The 22,436-nt window shown below is 41.6% G+C and overlaps 1 protein-coding gene across 2 annotated transcripts in view; it reads left to right on the plus strand.

The window, feature by feature from the left end:
* The window catches only part of MYO16 (myosin XVI), a 2,357,781-nt gene that overhangs the window by 1,237,779 nt on the left and 1,097,566 nt on the right, over positions 1–22,436 (plus strand). For both annotated transcript variants that reach the window (XM_085622905.1, XM_085622906.1), the window contains exon 20: positions 3,948–4,089. In XM_085622905.1, coding sequence (XP_085479031.1) covers positions 3,948–4,089 — 142 coding nt within the window. The remainder of the gene's footprint in view (positions 1–3,947; positions 4,090–22,436) is intronic.

Raw genomic sequence — 22,436 nt, forward strand, 5'->3', positions numbered from 1 at the left:
CCTTTCCAACCAAAATAGCGTATACTTGTTGGTCAGGTAGATTCCGTACCTGGTCACGCATTGAATTTTTCTTGGTTTCTCAGAGATTGTGCTTTAGCCAGCAGAGATTCCTAGACAATGGATTCTCTGATCATGCCATGTTGGTGCTTGAGGTACAATTATGAAATTGCGTTAGGTCCCCTAAAAGATGGTCGTTGAATGGACAATATTTTAATGAAGAGGACTGGTTGGGTTGTATTGGGACAGAGATTAAGGAATTTTTATCAGGAAATAGTGAGTCTGCACCCCTAAGTGTGATCTGGGATACACTTAAGGCCTTTGTCCGGGGGTTAATTATTGGAAAAGATGCAGAAATTGTAAAAAAAGTTAGGGAAGATAAGAGAATCTTGGAGCAGAAGGTCCAAGTGTCCTGCTCTGCTTTTATTAATAACCCCTCTGGCTAAGCATGAACTCAGTGAAGCCCCTTTTCAACAATACTGCCAAAAAACATATGAGGAAAGTAATTTTACGGGCAGGTTTTTAGCTTAGCAGGCTAGGGAACAGGCTGCCTTAAATCAGATCAACGCGTTAAAATGCCCCTTAACCGCCTCGCGTACAGACGACCCAGTTAAAATTGGGGAAATAATGCTTCAGCATTATGAGTCCAATAATGGCCAACAACAGACTGTGGATATGACCTTGCTAGAAAGATTTTTGCAGAATAATGGATTACCAATACTCTCGGAATTGGAAAAACTATCTATGGCCAACCTCCTTCACTATGGAAGAGCTGGAGGGGGTCATTAAGAATTTGCCAAATGGCAAGGCCTGTAGCCCGGATGGGTTTCCGCCTGAATTTTTTAAAGTCTTTTTTAGTTCAGTTGCGGATTTTTTTCTTCGTTTAGTAAACTCTGTGCTGTGATGGGGGGAAATGCCAGAGTCCTTTAGACAAGACAACATAGTTAGTTTCCTGAAAAAAGGTAAGAACAGTGAGGATCCGAACTCCTATCGTCCGATAACGTTGTTAAACTCAGACTATAAAATTGTCACCAAATTGTTATCACTTCGGTTTAATCAACATGCGGCGCAATTGATCCATTCTGACCAGAATGGTTTTATTGCTGGTAGGCAGTTACCCACCAATACACATTATTTAACTGAGGCGTTGGACTATTTCGACACACAGAGGATACCCGCATTAGTCCTTCTACTAGACGAGGAGAAGGCTTTTGACCTTGTTGTGTGGGAGACTTTGTTTATGATTTTAAGTTACTTTGGTATTTCCTCAAAGATCACGGCCCTGATCCATAATTTATATATCTACGCTGAAGCCAATGTAATTATCAACACTTCGGTGGCTGGGCTGGTCAAAGTAAAATGGGGCACAAGACAAGGGTGCCCTTTATCGCCAGTCTTATTTGCTTTCTTTATCGAACCGTTGGCGATAGCAATAAGGAACTGTGCTGATATTCGTCCCCCAATTCCATCTAAATTGAAATTATACGCCGACGATATCATGCTTATTATCAAACTTGACATAGAGGTTCAGGCTAAAGTTTTTCATGTCTTTGAGGATTTTGAGGCTTTACGTGGGTATCGCATCAATAAAAGAAAAAACGAAATTTTACATTGTGGAGGAGCAAGCTTGGATCTGCACCCCGATATTCTTTCCTGCGTCAACACCAAACCTAAGAGATATCTTGGGGTATATTTTTCCAAAAGTGTTAGCGACATATATCACCTGAATTTTGCACTGCTTCTTCGAGAAACTCAGGCCTTGTTTTTACGTTGGAACTCTTTCCCTTTATCCATCCTGGGTCGGGTGGCCTTGATTAAAATGTCTATTCTTCTTGAGTTTAATTTTCTGTTTTCAACCATACCATGTATTTTATCGGGCACCTTTTTTACCCAAGTAGAGTCAATGTTTACAACTTCTCTTTGGGCAAAAAAATCATCACGTATCGCACTTAGCACTTTATATGAAGAATTGGAAAAGGGAGGCTTAGCTCTTCCTAATCTCAGGGATTATTACTATGCTTATTTTGCACAGTATCTATCTAGATTCAAACCTCAACTACAGTCAAAACTTTTTATTAATAGTTTTATGGATCTAATGTGTAAGGAAATCCAGATCCATTCCCCTTTGTTAATTTTCAAATCCCCTAAACTGGTTAGTTATAGGTGTCTTCATTGGCTTTTCAAAAAACAACAGGCGCTCTATAAAAGATATTCCATCCCTGTAATTAATTCAGCCACGCTACTATCTGGCATGTTACTATTAGCAGGGATTACACAATCCTCAGGACTCATTTTAAAGTGGGCCTCGGTAGGATTCTGTAAAGTCTCAGATATTCTGAGAAATGGATGATGGTTGACTATGACCGAAATGTCGCAATTGATTGTTAATGATTTTATTCTTTTTGGGGTCATATAACATCTTCCACAAATTTCTTGCCGAACTATATGTTTCTCAAATTGGCGAACAACACCAGCTAGTTAATGAACTTTTAGAAGATGCACCTGGCAGAAAACCTGGGGTATGGAAAAAGTGTTTAGCTCTAGTTAGGGGCCTGGATCTTGGACAGAAGGCAATTAAAAAATGGATGGATCATGAAGACTTAGAAATTTCTGCCAATTTGTGGTCAGTTATTATTAAACTTAATTTTAGCATGCTAAGAGGTGCGAATTGGCGAAGGATGCTGTTTTTTAGTAAATGGCAACTTTACCGAACCCCTCTTTCTCTTTCGAAAATGTATGCCAATCATTCAGCACACTGCTTTCGCTGTATTAACCATCCTTCAGCGAATTGGCTGCATATTATGTAGCATTGCCCTAGGATTCAGAAGTTCTGGGAGGACATTTTTTGTTATTTGGAAACTGAATGTTGTATTCAATTAGTAGTGAATGATTTGTTAATTATTATTGGTTTTGATCCAGATCTTCTCCTTCCCGACCAATTGGTTAAATTTTTATACATTGCAATGGCAGTAGCTAGATCACTTTTATTGCAAAGGTGGCGTACCGATTTGATTCCTTCTGTCCTAGAGTGGGCCCATAAGATGAAAGCGGTTAAAAGAAGTGAACGCACTTATGCACTACGTGTGGGGGGTCTTAGGAAGTTCAAAAAAATCTGGGCTACTTATTTTGATTAAGATTAGGAGGGGCCACTGTCTTATGTATGTGGTTAAAAAACTATTTTGTGTATTGTTTTGTTTTGTATCTGTCCCTGATTTCCTAGTGCGCTATGTATTATCTATTAACTTTTGGAAACTCAATATTATGCCTCTTTTTATGGATGTATTGGTTTTAATGTATTTAATGTATTGCAATTTTTGGACTTCAATAAAAAACTTAAAAAAACCAAAATAGGTTCACATGTGGCTAAACCTGCGTTATGATAGAAAAATAAGGTACGATTCTGTTGAATTGGCATGCTCCTGTGGAAATGCAATTGTGTCTTTTTGAAAATCTATGTATTTCAGCAAAGATATCTTTAAATTATGCACACATTTGACAACAAAAGTGCTAGCCCAGTAGGACCATGACTATAATACTATTCAAAATTCAATGGCATTTTAGTGCCAACTATTATAAAAGAGAAGGTATGCCAGGTCTAGTGGCTTGGTAGGCTACTACATCCACTGCATGCATCTCACTTGGATCCCATGGTCACAAGTTCAAATGCAAGTTGGATCTGCTCAGTGTTTCCTCTTTTCAAGGTCAATAACATGAGTTCCATTAAACTGGGTAACAATGAACATCATAATCCGTCAATAAGTCCAAGTGACCATTGGAAGTGAATGTTTTTTCTGCAAATCTACCTGCTGCATTATTCTCGGGACACCGTAGCAAAAAACTGATAATGATCTTGTTGAAAATATTTTTCTTTAAACATCTCCTCTATTGCAAGCACTAGAATATAATTTATTTTATAATGCCTTTACATGTCAACTTTTTTTCTTTCTCAGGGGATATGATAATGAGGCGGCACACAATTGAAATTGCTGAATTTTATCGGGATCTCCTAGCAAAGTCACTCTACTGTCGGTTGTTCAGCTTTTTGGTCAACATTGCAAACTACTACCTCCAAAATCAAGATGATAACAGCAGGTATTTGTTTATGCAAATTACAAAGGACAAATTGTTACAACTGTTAGCTATCATATGTCTATTTACTTTTTACAATACATATATATCATTAATAATGAAAGCATGCCTGTGCCGTCTTTCAATATCATATTTTTGGAAATGACTTTGTCCTAAGCACTACCTTGTAGCTCAGAATTGCTCTCAACTCAACATGAAGTCATTGAGAGACAAATGGTGGATGTCAAATTTGTTATACTAGTCATGAACAATTAAACCTTTTCTAGACAATCTAAAATCTAACATTTAATCCTGCCAATTTCCAGCAGAAGTTAACAATTGAAGAAAGTCAAAATGATAAATACTGTTAAAATAATTTTATTGTTTCTCCAAGGATAATTCAGGTAGTTTAAAACTTTTTAAATTCATGGTGCAAACCAATTAAAAATTTACCAAAGGTGAAACAGGCCTAGAATAGTCCAAATGATGTTAAAGGTGACAAGAATGGTGAATGCTATTTTAAGCACGTTTTGAAAAGAGTAAAGCTGTTTTGAGGCAAGGAAAACACAAAAAGACATTCAATATTTTATGCCAAAAGTGCAAAAGATCTCAATACCGAAGTTGCATTGGAGATGTCACAGGAAAGACAGTTATTGATTTATTCTTGTTTATTAGTTATTGATTAAACTGGAAGACAGGTTTGTGGATTTTGGAAACAGGATACACAATGGTGTGTAGAATCCAAAAGAAAAGAGAAAAACATCTGTCTTTATGATTAATTTGAATGCAAAGTGCCTTTTAACTTTCAATAGCTGTCACATAAGATGGAAATGTAATATGAAATTAAGTCTGTTGTGACAAAATGATTCTTTTTGCGTGGTCACCTCCATTTTTTTCTGAATTGTATTGCAGTTTTTTCGTCTCTGCACACTGGGTCACTGCTATGCAGTACCAGGTGTATGTCCTCTGACCCTTAAAATGTATAAATTCACAAATATCCAAATGGCTTATTTGATTTTCTTATAATGCCATAGTATATGCTGTAGAAAATGCACCTATGGTAAAGAAAGTAAAAATGTCACCTGTGGACAGTAGAATGGTTTCGATGAGCAGTGAAGCTACGATGCTGAGGTCTGTCGTCGTCGTTCAGTCTGCCATCGACAGGGGATGCGAGTAGCTTGTGCCGGTTCACAGGTCCAGAAGTTTATTGAATTGGTGGTGTCTGAGTTCCAGTACTTATACCCAGTGTTGCTTTTGAAGTGGGGGAGACTTCAAAGACAGGTATTTGAAGAGCACAGAGGCCCTGCCCTTCCTGCCCTGGCTCCAGACTCACTACACGGGGGTATGCAGCCCTTTTTGTAGGGACAGGACATAGCCTTTTCAGGTGTAAGTGAGGCTAGGTCCGGCTCCTCACTCCCATCCTACCAGAATGGCCACAAAGTTCACATCTAAGCTCCGATTGTGTATGGCTGGATAGGGGGAATACACAAAGCCCAGCTGACAAGCAGTAGGCACCAACTGGTTAAAGAAAGAAAATGCTCACTTTCTAAAAGGGGAATTTTTGGAATTGCAATTCAAAATCAGACTTCACCATGAGTTTGGATTTAAATTTGGATTCCAGAAAAACCAGACTTGAAGGGTTTATCTCTTCCTATTGAAAATTACACTCACACAAAGGTAATACTGTAATCCCAATGACACCCCATGGGAGAGATAGGCCTTGTAGCAGTGACAAATTAATTTGAAAGTTTTTCACTCCCAGGACATGCAAAACTTAAAAGAATGTGTCCTTCCTTTTAAATACAGTGCATCCTGCCCTCTGGGTTGTACATGGCCTACCTTAGGGGCTGAATGATATGTATAAAAATGGGAAAGATTTGGCCTGGCTTGAGGTTTATCTGGTTAGGTCAAAATGGCAATGTAAACTGCAAACAGACTCTGCAATGGCAGGCCTGAGCAACGGTCAATAGGCTTCTTAAGTAGGTGACACAATACGTGCTGCAGGCCCACTAGTAGCCTTTTATTTACAGGTCCTGGGCATATATAGTAAGCTTTTCTACGGACTTATAAGTAAATTAATTATGCCAATATTACCATATTTTAGGGAGAGAGTACATGCACATTAGCACTAGTTGACAATGGTAAAGTGCTCAGAGTACTAAGGCCAGCAAAAACAAGGTCAGAAAAAGTGGAAGAGGAAGGCAAAAAGTTTTGGGGGGGAGATCACCCTAAGGCTGTCAGGTCTAACATTATGCAATTACTTTTTGTCCACTATATCTATACAGTGCAACTTTGTAACTCACTAAAATATCTATCTTAGCTTTGATTGCTATTTGCACCAAAACACCTTGCTAACCTAAGAGAATATCCCCAAATCATCAAAATCAGTTCTATTCTCTTAAGATGTTTCCAGGCGGGTGTAACCTTGAGAGTTTTTAATATTAGTAGTAGATACTGGATTTGCCTCTGTTTAATGCCCTCGTAAATTAAGTGAATCAATCCTAATATGAATTATACACAGGTCCTTGTTGTGTATGATTGCACCAGAACCATAGCTCAGTCAATACACATGCCCCCAGTCAATTTGCTAATCTTTAATTACTTAGAAAAATCCATTTTACTTAGTGCCATTACAAATTTGTAATGGAAAGTAATTTTTTTCAACACCAACAAGGGAAATTCCCAGTTGACAAAGGTGAACACTTTGTCCATGTCTAAAAGATCAACTGCATGTGCAAGTTCAAGTTGATCCCTCAAGTAATGGGTATTATGTGGCATCTGATTATTCTAAATGTATCAGGTTGAATCTAATCTAGTTAAAATGGCAACAATCCTAGATAAGCATGCAAACAGAAAGTTCCTATATATTTTCAAAAGAGTTGGGCCAATTCACAAAGGCATTTATGAGAACTTAAAGTAGCACACTTGCAGTACTATTTCAAATCGTCATAAATAAATTTGCGAACGGGTCGCAAAAGAATAGAATAGGAATATTAAGGGAATGTTCATATACAGATAGTACAAATATAATGGACTGTGCCCTCTTTTAGTATTAGCTAGTTGGACAAGAGTACTATTTCATATATTCATAATTGTCTTTGTGGATTGGCCTCAATTTTCAGCAGTAATAATGGCTGTTTTACTTGAATACCTCTTTGTAAACACTTGGGACACATTGCTTTAAACAATATCTATTTTAAAAGTGTATCCATTTTAGAGTTTGGGTATTTTGCAAACATTGTATCCACCTCACTTGCAAGATCCCATTTGTTTTCTATTTCGTTAGTCAAGAGGAAGTGTTATCAATTTTAGCGACGTTGTTGGATACTTAAATTTTTGCACTGTTAAACCGGGCCCTTGTATACTTTGTTCCACTCTTCATAGGGTTGGTGTGTATGTTGCCTGAAAGTTAGAATGCTCCTCACTAAATAATGTTCCTTTGATTTGTTCATAAATGCATTCAGTTCCTTTCTACAATTGATCTTTTCAGTCATTACCACTATCTGCTTCAATGGGCAGTTTTGGTCCTCATCATATCTTTTGTCAAAGCTTTCTTACTAATCATTTTTTAATTATAACTAAAGGACGTGGAATTTGAATTATTAGATTTTGCTTACTTCTTAATAGAACAGAAAAGTTACAAGAATTGTTGAAAAATAAAATTCTGTCATTTAGCAGTATATCATCACGTACATTTTATGTGGAAGGACGCAGTTTGCGCAAAAAAAGCACAAACACCAAGTGCAGTGAACAATAGCGCAATTCATTCTGTTCGTTCATGTTGTTCCAGTGCTCCCATAACAGGATTTTTACCCAAACAGAATTTAAATTACACAACGTAGCATAATGAGGTAATTTTGTGAGTTTTGATCGCAAACTCAACACAAAAGGTCAGAAATTATGAAAGATTATGCCAGCACACCACTGGATGTGCAGACCATAAACTTACCATTTATTGTTGAATCATCCATTATTGCCGTCCTCTAAATCAATCCCAATACCATGCCATTGTATCTGCTGTGAATAACAAGAGATTGGTATTGTTTTGCTCACATTAGCACCGTACCTGTCTGCAGTGAGATTCTCTAGGACAGGAAGTTGTGCTGTCATGTTTTTTAAAATGTTTTTTTAAAACATAGCCGTGAAAGTCTCATATTTATTTTAATAGTAACATTCAATCTCTCCTATGTTCCATGAATGATAATTCATCACTCGTCTCTGATCTAATTCTGAACTCCAAACCATGATTTCTATTCTCCTGTATTTTTCTCAGCCCTATTTCAGTACTGTTGGTTAAGCTCTTTGCTTTAGTGTCACCTCTTTCATGGCCTCTTTTATGGCAGCCTTATCACAGTCAGTCTTTTCTATCACCAGTCTCTCTTTTCCCTCCAACACAATATTGCAAAACAAAAAAAAGCACATGCACTGTTTGAGCTGAAACAATAAAATCAGACACCCTCCTGCACAGAAGGCTAGATCAACATAAACAGCTATGATAGATCAAGCTTTCACAGGTCGATTGCAGCAGCTCACTCTTCCATTCCACAGTTCACCAACATGAATGCAGCACTGCTCGGCCATTGTAACATGCTATGCCAGATGCGTGTTCTGCTAAAATAAAACATCCAACACGAGGATGAAAATTAGGCCACTATTAAATTACCTCAGATGGCTCAGCAGTGCAAAGTGAGAGCCAGGATTGACAAAGTGACAGAGTAAAGCTGTAACCCATAAACATGAGACATCTTGAGCGATAGAGGAGTAATAGAGGCTTGATACGTGCAGCATTATTACAGAAACAATGTATCCCAAAATAGGGATCCAGTGCCATTCCTACTTCTTGACAATGCCAGCAGCACTAGAATTCTTTGCAACAGGCACAACCAAGTACACTGTGGGATTGGTGCATGGCATTTCTCAATCAGCCTTCAACAAACTACTTAGCTATGTGATTGATGGTTTCAAAGAGTGAGTGGGCAGCTTCTCTAGTTCCCCTTGGGCACCCACAATGCCAGCAATGCAAGTTTCTGTGCTACAGCAAAATATCCAGACATCTTTGGGTCAGTTGACTGCACACATTCACACTTGGTTGCCTCACATAGACAGGAACAAGTGTGATGAAATTGTAAAATGAAGCATGCTATTAAGGTCCAAATGCTGTGTGATGGTGACCTTTGTATACTAAACTGCTATGTTGGGTGCTGTGTATCAAACCCCAATTCCAGGATCATGTGGAGAAACAACATTAGTAATACTTTGGTGAAACATTGCCCTCAACATTCTGCGATGACAAATACACCCTTCTCCATCAAGATCACAATGACTTATGATTGTTGTAGGCCAATCGCTATGCATGTCCTTTCTCATGCTCTTTATTGTGATACACTTCCCATTTGTTGCATTAGCTTAAGTCTACATTTAGTATTATTTTCCGTAGTATAAATGTACCATAAGACACACAAATGACAGTGTTTTTAGGTAATCTTCCAAATAAGATTGAAGAGTAGGTTTACATATTTAAAGTGTGGATATCAGTGAATGTTGTAAAAACTACCTGAGATGTTAAAAATTGCTCTGCTCCGGGTCTTGTTTGTTTTACTCTTTATTTTCTTTATTCCTCCTCCAATAATGAGTATTACAAACACCACATACCGAATATGGAGATAAGAATAAAAGTCAAAAAGTAAAACACTTATATGATAAAATAAACTTTAGGGAAATCAAGTAAAGAAAGAAACTGCAAAACTTTCAGTGGATACATAGATACAAGGTTGGGATCCGAGAAAAGGTGTCATGGCGCTTAGATACATCGGGTTATATTTAAGAATGCCCAACATTCCAATGGCGGATTTGACAAATTTGGAAAGACTAGACAAATGAATGAAGCACAGTGGTGACTTCCGTGAGAATAACCATGTTGGAAAATGGCCCTCTCTGAAGAGTCACCCCAAACTTTTTGCCTTCCTCCTCCTCTTTTTCTGACTGTTAGAACTGGGGGTCTCTACTTAGCAGAGGTAGGCACCTTTGTCCAAGTAGGGACCCTTGCTTCTAGTCAGGGTACATGGGGATACACAGTCTAGATAACCCCTGCACACCCCCTTGGTAGCTTGGCATGAGCAGACAGGCTTATCCTAAAGGCAATGTGTAAAGTATGTGTACTCAAAACACACAGTAACACAGTGATAACGCCGCAAATTGACACCACACCAGTTTAGAAAAATAAAATATCTTTATCAAAACTCAACAAGACTAATATGACAAAAATCCAGCATACATGTAGTAAAACAGCACTTAAAAAACGTTATTTAAAAAATAAAGCTTATACAAAACAAATAGCTCCACGTGGGGCTATTACGACGTAATGACAACAATAAATCCAAAGTACGGCGCCAACTGCGAGGTGCGCAGCATCAGGCACAGAGTCACACGGACCCCCAAACAAACAGTACCTTGGAAAATGAAGTCTATGATGTTGCACAGCATTGCGGAGGTGAAGCGTCGGTGCCGATGTCGAGGCCGCCTCCCTAGCTGCCACGGGGGAGGTGAGGCGTCTTGTCTGCAAGGAGGCGGCGTGTCGAATCCAGGACAGAGGAAGTTGGTTGCATTGGCGGTGAGGTGTCGGTTCCGGTGAGGTGGTACGAAGTCGGTGAGTTCATGGAGTCACCCTCAGCGGTTATTTGTGCCGCAATAACTGGCTGCAGGCGTGGGCGGTAACAGAGTCGGTGCGAGCGCTGGCGTTGGGAAGGCCGATAAGTGCAGGCATTGGCAGGCATCGAAGGGTGTCAGAGCTGCAGTGCAGGCATGGCAGTGCATCGTGCACTTCACGAGCGGTGCCCCTGGCCTCGGTGCATCGCTGACGGTGTCGGAGATGGTTTTCCTAGCTTTGCAACACCAACCACACTATTCTCAGTCCCCAGGAACTGGAATTGGTTGGCAACTTCTTTGAATGCAGGAGCCCACTCAGGAGTCCAGGTGCTGGTCAGTGGGTTGCAGGCAAAGTCTTTGTGTCCCTGAGACTTCAGAACTGGAGGCCAGCACACATAGTCCCTAGGAGATTCTGCTTCAAGCAGCTTTCCCAGCAAAGTTCCAGTCTTTGTCCTTTCCTTGGCAAAAGCAGCAACTGCAGGCCAACCACAAACAGCACAGAGAAAATGGGCAGTACTGCTCCTCACAACTCTCCAGCTCTTCTCCCTGGCAAAGGTTCCTCTTGAGTCCAGAAGGGATCTCAAGTTCAGGGATTTAAGGTCCACTACTTACACCCCATTTTGTCTTTGTTCTTCTTTGTGCCAGGGTCTCTGAGCCCAGTCCAAACCAGTTATGTCCTCACTGGTGCAGTATGACCAGAGGGGGTGGAGACAGCATTGTGCAAGGGAGACAGGACCTATTCAGGTGCAAGAAAAACTCCTCCCACTACTCCAAATGCAGCCAAGGTCTATTCAGGTCAGCTCTGTGTCATCCAGAAAGAACCAGGCACACCTCAACCCCCAGTGGCTGTGTACAGTGAATGCACATCCCCAGCCCCTGTCACTCCAAAGCCAGACAGTCAATACACAAAACAGCAGTGGCACACAGAATGTTTAAATAAGAAAATGCCTACTAAGTGGCATTTTCAAGCATATAATTTAAAAAAAATCTTCACTGATAGATGCGTTATTAAATTCTGAGCCCAGAGTGCCTAAACTTTATTTCTCCTTCTTGTCCCAATATGAAGTTACATTTATAAGATGTTACAAAGTATCTCCCATGTTATCCTATGGGACAGATAGCCTTTCAATAGTGAAAAAATTAAATACACAGTATTTCACTATCAGGACATGTCACACACACCAGTATATGTCCTTCTTTTCACACACACTGCACCCTGCCCATAGGGGTACCTTGTGCCTACACGAGGCGTGTCTTATATGTAAGAAAAGGGAAGGTTGGGGCCTGGTAAGTGGGTGCACTTGCCAGGTCGACATGGTAGTTAAAACTGTGCGCAGACACTTCAGTGGCAGGTCTGAGTTACAGCTGCAGGGCTACTTATGTGGGTGGGACAATCAGTGATGCAGACCCACTAGCAGCATTTGATTTACAGGTCCTTGGCACACTCAGTGCACTTTACTAGGGACTTACCAGTAAATCATATATGTCAGTCATTGATAACAAATTGTAATAGCAATTTGTACAGGGAACACTTGCACTTTGACACTGATTAGCAGTGGCATAGTGCCCAAAGCATCTAAGCCAGCATACAAAAAACTGGAGGTAGAGGCAAAAAGTCAGGGGAAATCATGCCAAGGATGCCAAGACTAACACTGACCTCGTCTTTTTCTGGCTTTGGGACTCTGAGCACTTTATCGCTGCTAACCAGTGCTTAAGTGCATGTGTTTTCTCCTCTAAACATGAGAGCATTGGCTCATACCCAATTAGCATATTTAATTTACTTAAAATTCCCTAGTAAAGTGCACTACATTTGCCCAGAACCTGTAAATTCAATGCTACTAGTGGGCCTGCAACACTGATTGTGCCACCCACTCAAGTAGCCCTGTGACCATGTCTCAGGCCTGGCACTGCAGAGCCTGTGTGTGCAGTTTTAAACTGCCATGTCAACCTGGCAAGTTGAACCTCTTGACAGGCCTAAGCCTTCGTTTTTAATACATATAAGTCACCCCTAAGGAAAGCCCAGGACAGCCCAAGGGCAGGGTGCAGTGTATTTAAAAAGTTGTACATATACTTTTATGTTTTACTAGTCCTGGTAGTTAAATACTCCCAAAGTCTTTTTTCAGTACTGTGAGGTCTACCTCTCTCATAGGATAACATTGGGTACTCCTTATTACAATTAATAAGGTGTAATTCCTGATTGAGAAGGAGTAGAGCTGTCATGTTTTGTACCTATGGATTTGTAATGATAAATCATGTTTAATAGTAAAGTTGAATTTATCATTGCAACTTTGAAAATATCACTTTTAGAAAGTTGGCATTTTCCTTCCCTTAGCCCATTTGTGCCTGCAGCCTGCCTCTGATCAGTCTGGGGGGTTGGGGCGGGTGGCAGTTAGACTTTGTGTATTTCCTCTATACAGCGACACACAAAGGGAGCTTAGTCTTACTTGATGGATCTTCCTAAGAGGACCTGGGCACAGCCTTGCTCCCATTTAGGCTGTGTCCTGTCCACCCACAAACCGCTGCATACCTCCCTGAAGTGAGTCTGGAGCAAGGGCAGGAAGGGAGGATCTCTGTGCACTTCAAAGATCCTTCTTTGGCCACTTAAAGGGCTCAGCCTTGTCAATGACAATGAGTTTTAAAAAAATGGCTTCCAGGATGAGCGGCTCTGATTTAATCGGCCTATGCAAAATAATCAATGCCAAATGTATGCCCACGCTCCTGTACGGCTCGTTGATTTTTAAAGATCATATTTCAGTCTGGATGGACAAAGCGTAAACAAGATGTTACAGACATTTATTCAACCTCCGAGATGCGGCACCATCCTCACAGATGCGGATGGAATTTGGTCATCATAAACAATCTTTAATGTCAAAGGCCCACTTTTTGGGCTATTACAGAAAGCTCAGAGTGGCACCACCTGGGTCCTTTAAAGAAATAATCAATCTTGGTATCCAAGATAACAAATTCATATGGGAACCTTACTTGAGTGAGGCAAATGAAGCCCTGGATGCATTTAATATCTTTGAACACAACATAACCCTGAAGATAATTGCAAAACTGTTGGTAAAAACATCAAAGATTCCATTTGAAATTGCTGATAAACAAGAACTGTCTTGAAAAGCCAATGCCAGTATATGTGAGCTTTTGTATCAAAATCCAGGAAAAAGAGTGTACTTGGCCTCCCACATGAAACTGGTTGTCAAAAAAGATCTGTTAAGACTGCAGTGTGATCTAATTCCACTAAAAGGGTACAAATTTGGGCAGTTAACAGGGTCTACAAACCAGCATTGCTGTTTATGCAATTATAAAATGGAAACTCTCTCGCATGTGATATACATGTGCCCAGCCTTGAAAAATCTAAGGGGCCGATTCACAGAACTAATCTGAGATAAAATCCTAAACTTACTACTTTTGGTATTCACACAAGGCATTTAGTTATAGTAAAGTTAGGACTCCTAACTTTACTACTACTAAACTGAGACAAAATCCTAACTTTACTACGTTCGGTATTCACAAAAGGCATTTAGTAGTAGTAAAGTTAGGAGTCCTATCTTTACTACCACACTTCTGTGAATACCACAAGTAGAAAGTTTAGGATTTTATCTCAGATTAGTCTTGTCAATCGGCCCCTAAGATGTTACTGGCTGAGACCATTGTTTCGTAAACTTGCGATAAGACAATGTGACACTGCTATCATCGCATGCCTTAGTGGGATGAACCGACAGCTATCAGCTTGATATGTGAAATTTCTTAGGGAAGTACTGAAGCTCCCGAACTTATCATCTGACAGTTTTTAACTGCCCTCCCCATTGGTGACTGCCCATTCTTTTTAGCCTTTTTAGCTGGGTCATATTGGCCATTTAGACTTATTAAATGTCTATTTTTTCATATCTAAACTATTTACTAGTATAGTGATTTTAGAGCGGCACTCGCACTTTATCTGTGCTCGTATTGCACTGGCTAATACAGAAAGTATAGCTAGTGGGGACGGCAGTGGTTGCTCTAGCACTGAATTTGATTAGTTGACCTTAACCAAAATGAATAGTACTCCTTTGTTAAGAATCATTACATTGCATCTTACTAAAAACAACATTTTACTGACTATTTGCCCGAATTTTTGCACATAGCACTTTAGTGGACTAGGTTTGCATGGGAGTTGAGAACTGCTTGTGGCATTGATTGATTGTGTTGAACTATGGTTTTAGAGCTGTGCTAACAGTTTTATTCATATTGCTTTTTGTACTGTGAATGTTTTAAATAACATGACACAATAAAGTGTATCTATCTTCTTTGAAGTCACTCCCACTTCAAAGGAACAACTGGATATAAGTACTGGGCCTCTGACCCATCAAGACAGTACACTTCTGGACCTGAAACCACTCTGCCGGGAATGCTGCTGTGCTAAAGAACTGCTACTCTGTTGGAATGTTGCTCTGGAAAACTGTTGTCTTGCTGTGGAGCCCTGCTGCCTGCTGGTCTCTCTGACTGGGTAAAGACTTAACTTACATCACTTGAACCCAGAGTGACTCCAAGGGCTAGTTGACCAGCCTTCTCATTTGACGACTCAGGGATATACCAGTCTTCCACTCTGCTCCTGTGCCTGGCCCATTAGCAGTGGACCCAGGTGTTTGCTCCAGTGGAACCAATGCATCCTCTGCTGCGAGAGTAGAATCCACGCATCACCTCTGTTGCAGGAACTGAACCAGCGCATCGCACTCTGATCCAGCGCATCATCATTAGAACCGCTGCACCGAAACCACAACATCGCCGCCACTGCAGAGATGGTCAAAGCATCCCCTTGACTGCGTGGAGAAACCTGGTGGATTAGCTTCAGAACCATCGCTTCTTGGAACCAGCACGTCATCTTCGGAACCGGCGCATCACCATCACTGTGGGGAGAGAATCAACTCATCACCTCAACTGCGGGATCGACATTGATGCACCGCTTGGCTGCTCCCCACATCTTCGCTGTTACGTCAAGGATCAAGGTACTTTTGTTCAGCAGGCCTTGCGGGGTCCCTGTTTCCAGCTGTGCTTTTTCGTGGCTGGCCTGACCTTTTGACTTTGTCCCAGTACAGCACGACTAGATATCCCACATAGGTGATTTTTTGCATCCAAGCTCTATTTGCACATGTAATCTTTAAAAATTCATATTTCGACTTCTACTGTTTAGATTTTTGTCGTTTCGGTCGTGTTTTCATTATGAAATTTAGTTCTATTTTTCTAACTGGTATGGAATCTTTTTGTGTGGCGTTTTAACTGAATTACTGTTTGATGTGTTGCACAAATACATTCCACATTGCCTCTGACTTCTCTGTTCTAAGCAACCAGACGGTGAGCACGGGACAATTTAGGGTGTGGTGTGACTTATCCTGACTAGGATTGTTGTGCCTGCTTGGACAGGCTGCATACTTCTACCAACCACAAACCCAATTTCTAACAAACCTTATATGTAATTGCGTTTTATATATGTACAATAGGAAAAATAGTAGCATGGTGTTCATTCTAAGACAGTTCAAAGTTACTTGCAGAAAAACAACCATCAGAGACTGAGATTCTCTGTCATTGACTGCTCAGAAAGCAGTAACTTTTAGTGAGATGATGTAATTGCCTGTGCTCCAAATGTCCTTTGTTCTTTGGATCATTTCAGTTTGTTGTGGAGAAGTTTGGAAAGTGAACTTGTCTTCGGGGGCTTAAGTCAGGCTCCTGCAGCCCCTGAAGCGCAGGCGGGGCCCCAGCCTGAACGGAGCCCTCCCCAACTTTGGAGGGGGCCCCCATTCAGCCTGTGACCAATGAATACCTGTGAGAAATCGGAGGCTCGGGGGGAGCTCTTAACATTCTGCATGGGTGGGCGGAGGGGGCCATCATTTTGTGTCAAGACATTGCTTGTCCTTAGCCTGTGTCTGGGTTCCTCGAGTCATACTAAACTTACATGTCTCAGGAATACTCGTCTGTAGTTACAAAATCTATTATGGCGGTGCAGAGACGACTAAGAAAGTTACCCCTATTTTTCTGGAGAATTGAACACCTAATGGAAAACGCAGGAATAATAGCCATTGAGTTGGTTTTTACAAAACATGGATGGACCTTTGAGGTCAGTTTTTGTTTCAATCTCGGGAGTTAGCAGCATTTCTTCTCACCATCCCTTATCTGCAACAAGTGCTTAGAATATCGGCCTTTTGCGATCCCGAGCCATCCTGCGCGGCGAGCCTGAAGAGAGGACGCCATAGACAAAGTGCTGCTGTAAGAGCCGCATATCTGCTAAACGGCATTTATCAGCCTTAGAGTGTCTGATACAGAGCGGACTCTGCGAGTTTTTACGCAGCGCATGTGTCTTTCTTGACAGGCAGTCTCTGTGGTTTACTCCTGCGCTTTTTCCTCTTAAAACGTGTACATCAATCACCTTTAGTCTCATCTAATTATTAGTGGTTGAAGTGCAATTTTGCCTATACTGAGCTTAACTTGCTTTCTTTACACAAATGATGGCCTAAAGGCAAACCATTGACAGCTAGGAGAGATCTAAAAGCTTTCAAATAAAAGCACGAACTACATTTCGTTTGAGCTAAACGCCTGGGAGACATCTCTGTGCTGTGCAGTCCTCTGTCGATTATCAATCCATCTCTGCTCTCTGCTCTTCAAGTGTGTCTTAGGCATCACGCTTTTATTAATGATGTCTCTGATGTCAATCAGGGCTCTATTTTGCCATACGGTTGGTGTAGTTGGAATTCAGCATTTTCCAGGGCTTGTATGTGACACGCTTTGTGCAATCTAGTTATTCATTTCTTGTTTTATTCTTTTTACATCTGGCCACAGACGGTGCCCCTTTAACCACTTCAAATTTTGCATCTGTTTAGACTGTTTCTTTCAACGATTGGACCACTTGTTCGTGATGTGCTTCCTGCGAAGTTTAGATGATGCAACAATGCACACTGCATTTCCCAATATACATGCATGCCAGAAACCGGTCCTAGGAAGCTTGTATCCGGTCCAGGGAAGGCATGGCTTGGCAGTTCGGGCTGGACTGTTCCCATGAGGCACAGGGTCAGACTGATTTGCATATGGCCATGTCTGAACTGGGGTGGCAGAGTGGGCTAAAGAACAGTGATGGATCAAACCCAGATCTATTGACTGGGTGTGAGTGTTTGATTGGTTCTGATGCTCCGTCCATCACCACCCCCTTTTGTACTGCTTTGTTCGCCATAAGTTGGCAGGGTATGCTCAGACGTGAGTCCCTTGCTCACTTTGCCACTGGATTCAAGCAAGCCTGGCTGAAGACGGCTGACATGCCAGAAACCGGTCCTAGGTAGCTTGTTTCCGGTCCAGGGAAGGCATGGTTTGGCAGTTTGGGCTGGACTGTTCCCATGAGGCACAGGGTCAGACTGATTTGCATATGGCCATGTCTGAACTGGGGTGGCAGAGTGGGCTAAAGAACGGTGATGGATCAAACCCAGATCCTTTGACTGGGTGTGAGTGTTTGATTGGTTCTGATGCTCCGTCGATCACCACCCCCTTTTGTACCGCTTTGTTCGCCATAAGTTGGCAGGGTATGCTCAGACGTGAGTCCCTTGCTCACTTTGCCACTGGATTCAAGCAAGCCTGGCTGAAGACGGCTGACATGCCAGAAACCGGTCCTAGGAAGCTTGTTTCCGGTCCAGGGAAGGCATGGTTAGGCAGTTCGGGCTGGACTGTTCCCATTAGGCACAGGGTCAGACTGATTTGCATATGGCCATGTCTGAACTGGGGTGGCAGAGTGGGCTAAAGAACGGTGATGGATCAAACCCAGATCCTTTGACTGGGTGTGAGTGTTTGATTGGTTCTGATGCTCCGTCCATCACCACCCCCTTTTGTACCGCTCTGTTAGCCATAAGTTGGCAGGGTATGCTCAGACGTGAGTCCCTTGCTCACTTTGCCACTGGATTCAAGCAAGCCTGGCTGAAGACGGCTGAAATGCCAGAAACCAGTCCTAGGAAGCTTGTTTCCGGTCCAGGGAAGGCATGGTTTGGCAGTTCGGGCTGGACTGTTCCCATGAGGCACAGGGTCAGACTGATTTGCATATGGCCATGTCTGAACTGGGGTGGCAGAGTGGGCTAAAGAACGGTGATGGATCAAACCCAGATCCTTTGACTGGGTGTGAGTGTTTGATTGGTTCTAATGCTCCGTTCATCACCACCCCCTTTTGTACCGCTTTGTTCGCCATAAGTTGGCAGGGTATGCTCAGACGTGAGTCCCTTGCTCACTTTGCCACTGGATTCAAGCAAGCCTGGCTGAAGACGGCTGAAATGCCAGAAACCGGTCCTAGGAAGCTTGTTTCCGGTCCAGGGTAAGGCATGGTTTGGCAGTTCGGGCTGGACTGTTCCAATGAGGCACAGGGTCAGACTGATTTGCATATGGCCATGTCTGAACTGGGGTGGCAGAGTGGGCTAAAGAACGGTGATGGATCAAACCCAGATCCTTTGACTGGGTGTGAGTGTTTGATTGGTTCTGATGCTCCGTCCATCACCACCCCCTTTTGTACCGCTTTGTTCGCCATAAGTTGGCAGGGTATGCTCAGACGTGAGTCCCTTGCTCACTTTGCCACTGGATTCAAGCAAGCCTGGCTGAAGATGGCTGAAATGCCAGAAACCGGTCCTAGGAAGCTTGTTTCCGGTCCAGGGAAGGCATGGTTTGGCATTTCGGGCTGGACTGTTCCCATGAGGCACAGGGCAGACTGATTTGCATATGGCCATGTCTGAACTGGGGTGGCAGAGTGGGCTAAAGAACGGTGATGGATCAAAGAAGATCCTTTGACCGGGTGTGAGTGTTTGATTGGTTCTGATGCTCCGTCCATCACCACCCCCCTTTTGTACCTTCAAGTGTGTCTTAGGCATCACGCTTTTATTAATGATGTCTCTGATGTCAATCAGGGCTCTATTTTGCCATACGGTTGGTGTAGTTGGAATTCAGCATTTTCCAGGGCTTGTATGTGACACGCTTTGTGCAATCTAGTTATTCATTTCTTGTTTTATTCTTTTTACATCTGGCCAAAGACATTGCCCCTTTAACCACTTCAAATTTTGCATCTGTTTAGACTGTTTCTTTCAACGATTGGACCACTTGTTCGTGATGTGCTTCCTGCGAAGTTTAGATGATGCAACAAGGCATCATTCAGACCTGGAGACAGACGCGAAGCAACAGACGCGCTCAAAAAGACCCCCCGCAGTAATTCAATTACGCATTGGCTCCACAGTGACTGGAAATCATCTCCCCTTGGTCTTCGGGGTGTAATCACTATACCAATGTGAAGATTACGGTTGAGGAAGGATACCCCCATATTGGATAAAGGATACCATGGACTCTCGTCCACACCTGTGAAGGGTTGCCCAGTCTAGTCCTGATGAAGATCCGCCCAGCCGAGGCATTAATCACCCTTTGGCCCTAAGTCGGATCGAAACGTCGACGCCCAACTAACCTAACCTGGACCTCGTTTGTCTAATACGTGCTACCCTAGATTTGACGTCTAGTTTTGAATTGTTATATGAATATATTGTGTGAATATAATTGGGCCAGGTTACCCAGGGACGGTGATTCACAACCGATCCCCTCTTTTCCTTTGATATATTGAACTCTTTATAAATTCATGCTGAAATATCCTTCCCTTTCACATCACTTCTAAGCACCCTTTTTATCTGCACGTCTCCATCTGGAGCAACCTTTCCTAATCTCTTCATTGAAATTGTTATGTTATACTATATACTGTCTGGTTTTCATCAAAATTTTTTGTAAATAAATATACGGTGATCCAGCATACAAGGTTTTTCTGTTGCACTATTTGAATTTACATTGATATTTTTTCTGTAGGGTACTAGATTCCTATGTTTATTGCTTTATTCAATAACATGCTAAAATGAGAATTTTTGATATATTCAATTGAAAGATAGGTCTAGGACCATTGTTTTTTGTACCGCAACAATGCACACTGCATTTCCCAATATACATGCATGTTGCTCAACATGTTATCAATTTCTCGATCCTCAACTAACCGTTTGTTTAAGTCCAGGTATTAATGTCTTCTTGGCTGTTCATTTACTTAGATTTCTTCTGTGCATTCTCTCAAACCGGTGGCATCTGGTCATCTTTGAAAGTGGTGGAGTGTAATACTTGCCCCAAATTTCAGCAAGCTTACTTCTTCTGCATGGTTGCCTGAGAAATTTTGGAAAATGATGCCAATAATGCATTATAAAGTACAATTTCCATGTAAACTTGCCGAAAATCCATAGTCTCTGAAAAGACACTTATTAAGCATTCAAGTACATTCAAAGACGTCCAGGGTGTGTGAATGAAGCTTGACGCTCGCTGGGAGTTGAACCCCCTTTTGTTCTCCAAAATTTGCTATAAGTGCTTCTCATATTTGGATAATTAACGTCAGAGGGCAAAGGACAGCATTTTGGCGCAGGTGGATTCCCTTACACCAATAATTACCTACAATATGCCCACCTTCAATTTTGTTAATGATGGCATCCATATGTAATCAGAGAACTATATTTCATATGTTATGTGGTTGCCTACCCGCCCATATGATATGTCTGCCCCCCAGTATGCCAAGAATTAACTCCAACATGGGACCACCAGCATTATACCAATAATTTCCTTCAGTACCCAGGGCCTGCATTTTGCCATGAGTGATCTCCCTGTGCCTGGAATTATCTATAATATGTCATCACCAGCATGTTGACTCCATAAACGAAAAACAAGCATTTGCAATGCAAATAGGGCTCGCATGTGAGTTAGAGCTATTGAAGTTGTAAATTACAATGTTTTTTACCTATACGTTTTATTTTTGGAGTGAATGTATGTGGTGTGGTGTGTTAATATGTGGGTTGGATTGGAATCAATAGTTGTGGAATTGTGTATAATGGAATTGAGTGGTGTGGAGTGGATTTGTGTTGAAGAATTATGTGAATAGTAATTATGTGGTATTCAGTGTACTGGAATTATATGGAGTGGGATTGTGTGTCATTGAATGTCATTATTTGGCATGGTGTTTTGTGTTGCGGAGTGCTATACAGTGGAGTTTACTTATGTGGTGTGCTGTTGAATTTTGCGGCATGATGTGGAATGTTGTGGTGTGAATTGTATGTATGTGGTGTGTTGTGGTATGTAAATGTGTTGAGTTGAATATGTGGTTTGTTGAATTACGTGGTGTGGAATGGAACTATGTAGAGTTGAATTGTGTGGCGTTGAAGTGTGTGGCGTTGAGTGGTATTATGTGGCATGGTGAAAAGTGTATTTATGTGGACTGTTGGTACGTGACATAGAGTGCATTTATGTGGTATAGAGTAGAGTGCAATTATGTGGAGGTGAATTATCTGCTGTTGAGTGGTGTTATGTGAAGTGTAATTATGCTGTGTGGTGAATTGGGTTGGGCTGAATTGTGTGCCGTGTAGAATTATGTGGCATGGTTTGGTGTATAATTTTGCACAGTGGAATCATGTGGCATGTTGTGGATTCAGGGATAGTGTTGTGTTTTAAATATTGTAACAGCAGCAGGTCACTAATATTACTGGAAACAATCTGTGACACCCTCCCATTTCTCATGTCAGGTCCTATTTTGATGTAAAAGCTGGTCCTGTATACACATATGCAAAGTGTCCAGTGGAGTGGTAATTAAAAGTTGGCTACCCGAATGCTCAAATCGTTGACAAGTAGGATAGATTACACTTTGAGTTATAAACTATGCTAGAAACAAG

Source organism: Triturus cristatus, chromosome 8 (genome assembly GCF_964204655.1).
Source record: "Triturus cristatus chromosome 8, aTriCri1.1, whole genome shotgun sequence".
In the NCBI taxonomy this organism is placed as follows: Eukaryota; Metazoa; Chordata; class Amphibia; order Caudata; family Salamandridae; genus Triturus; species Triturus cristatus.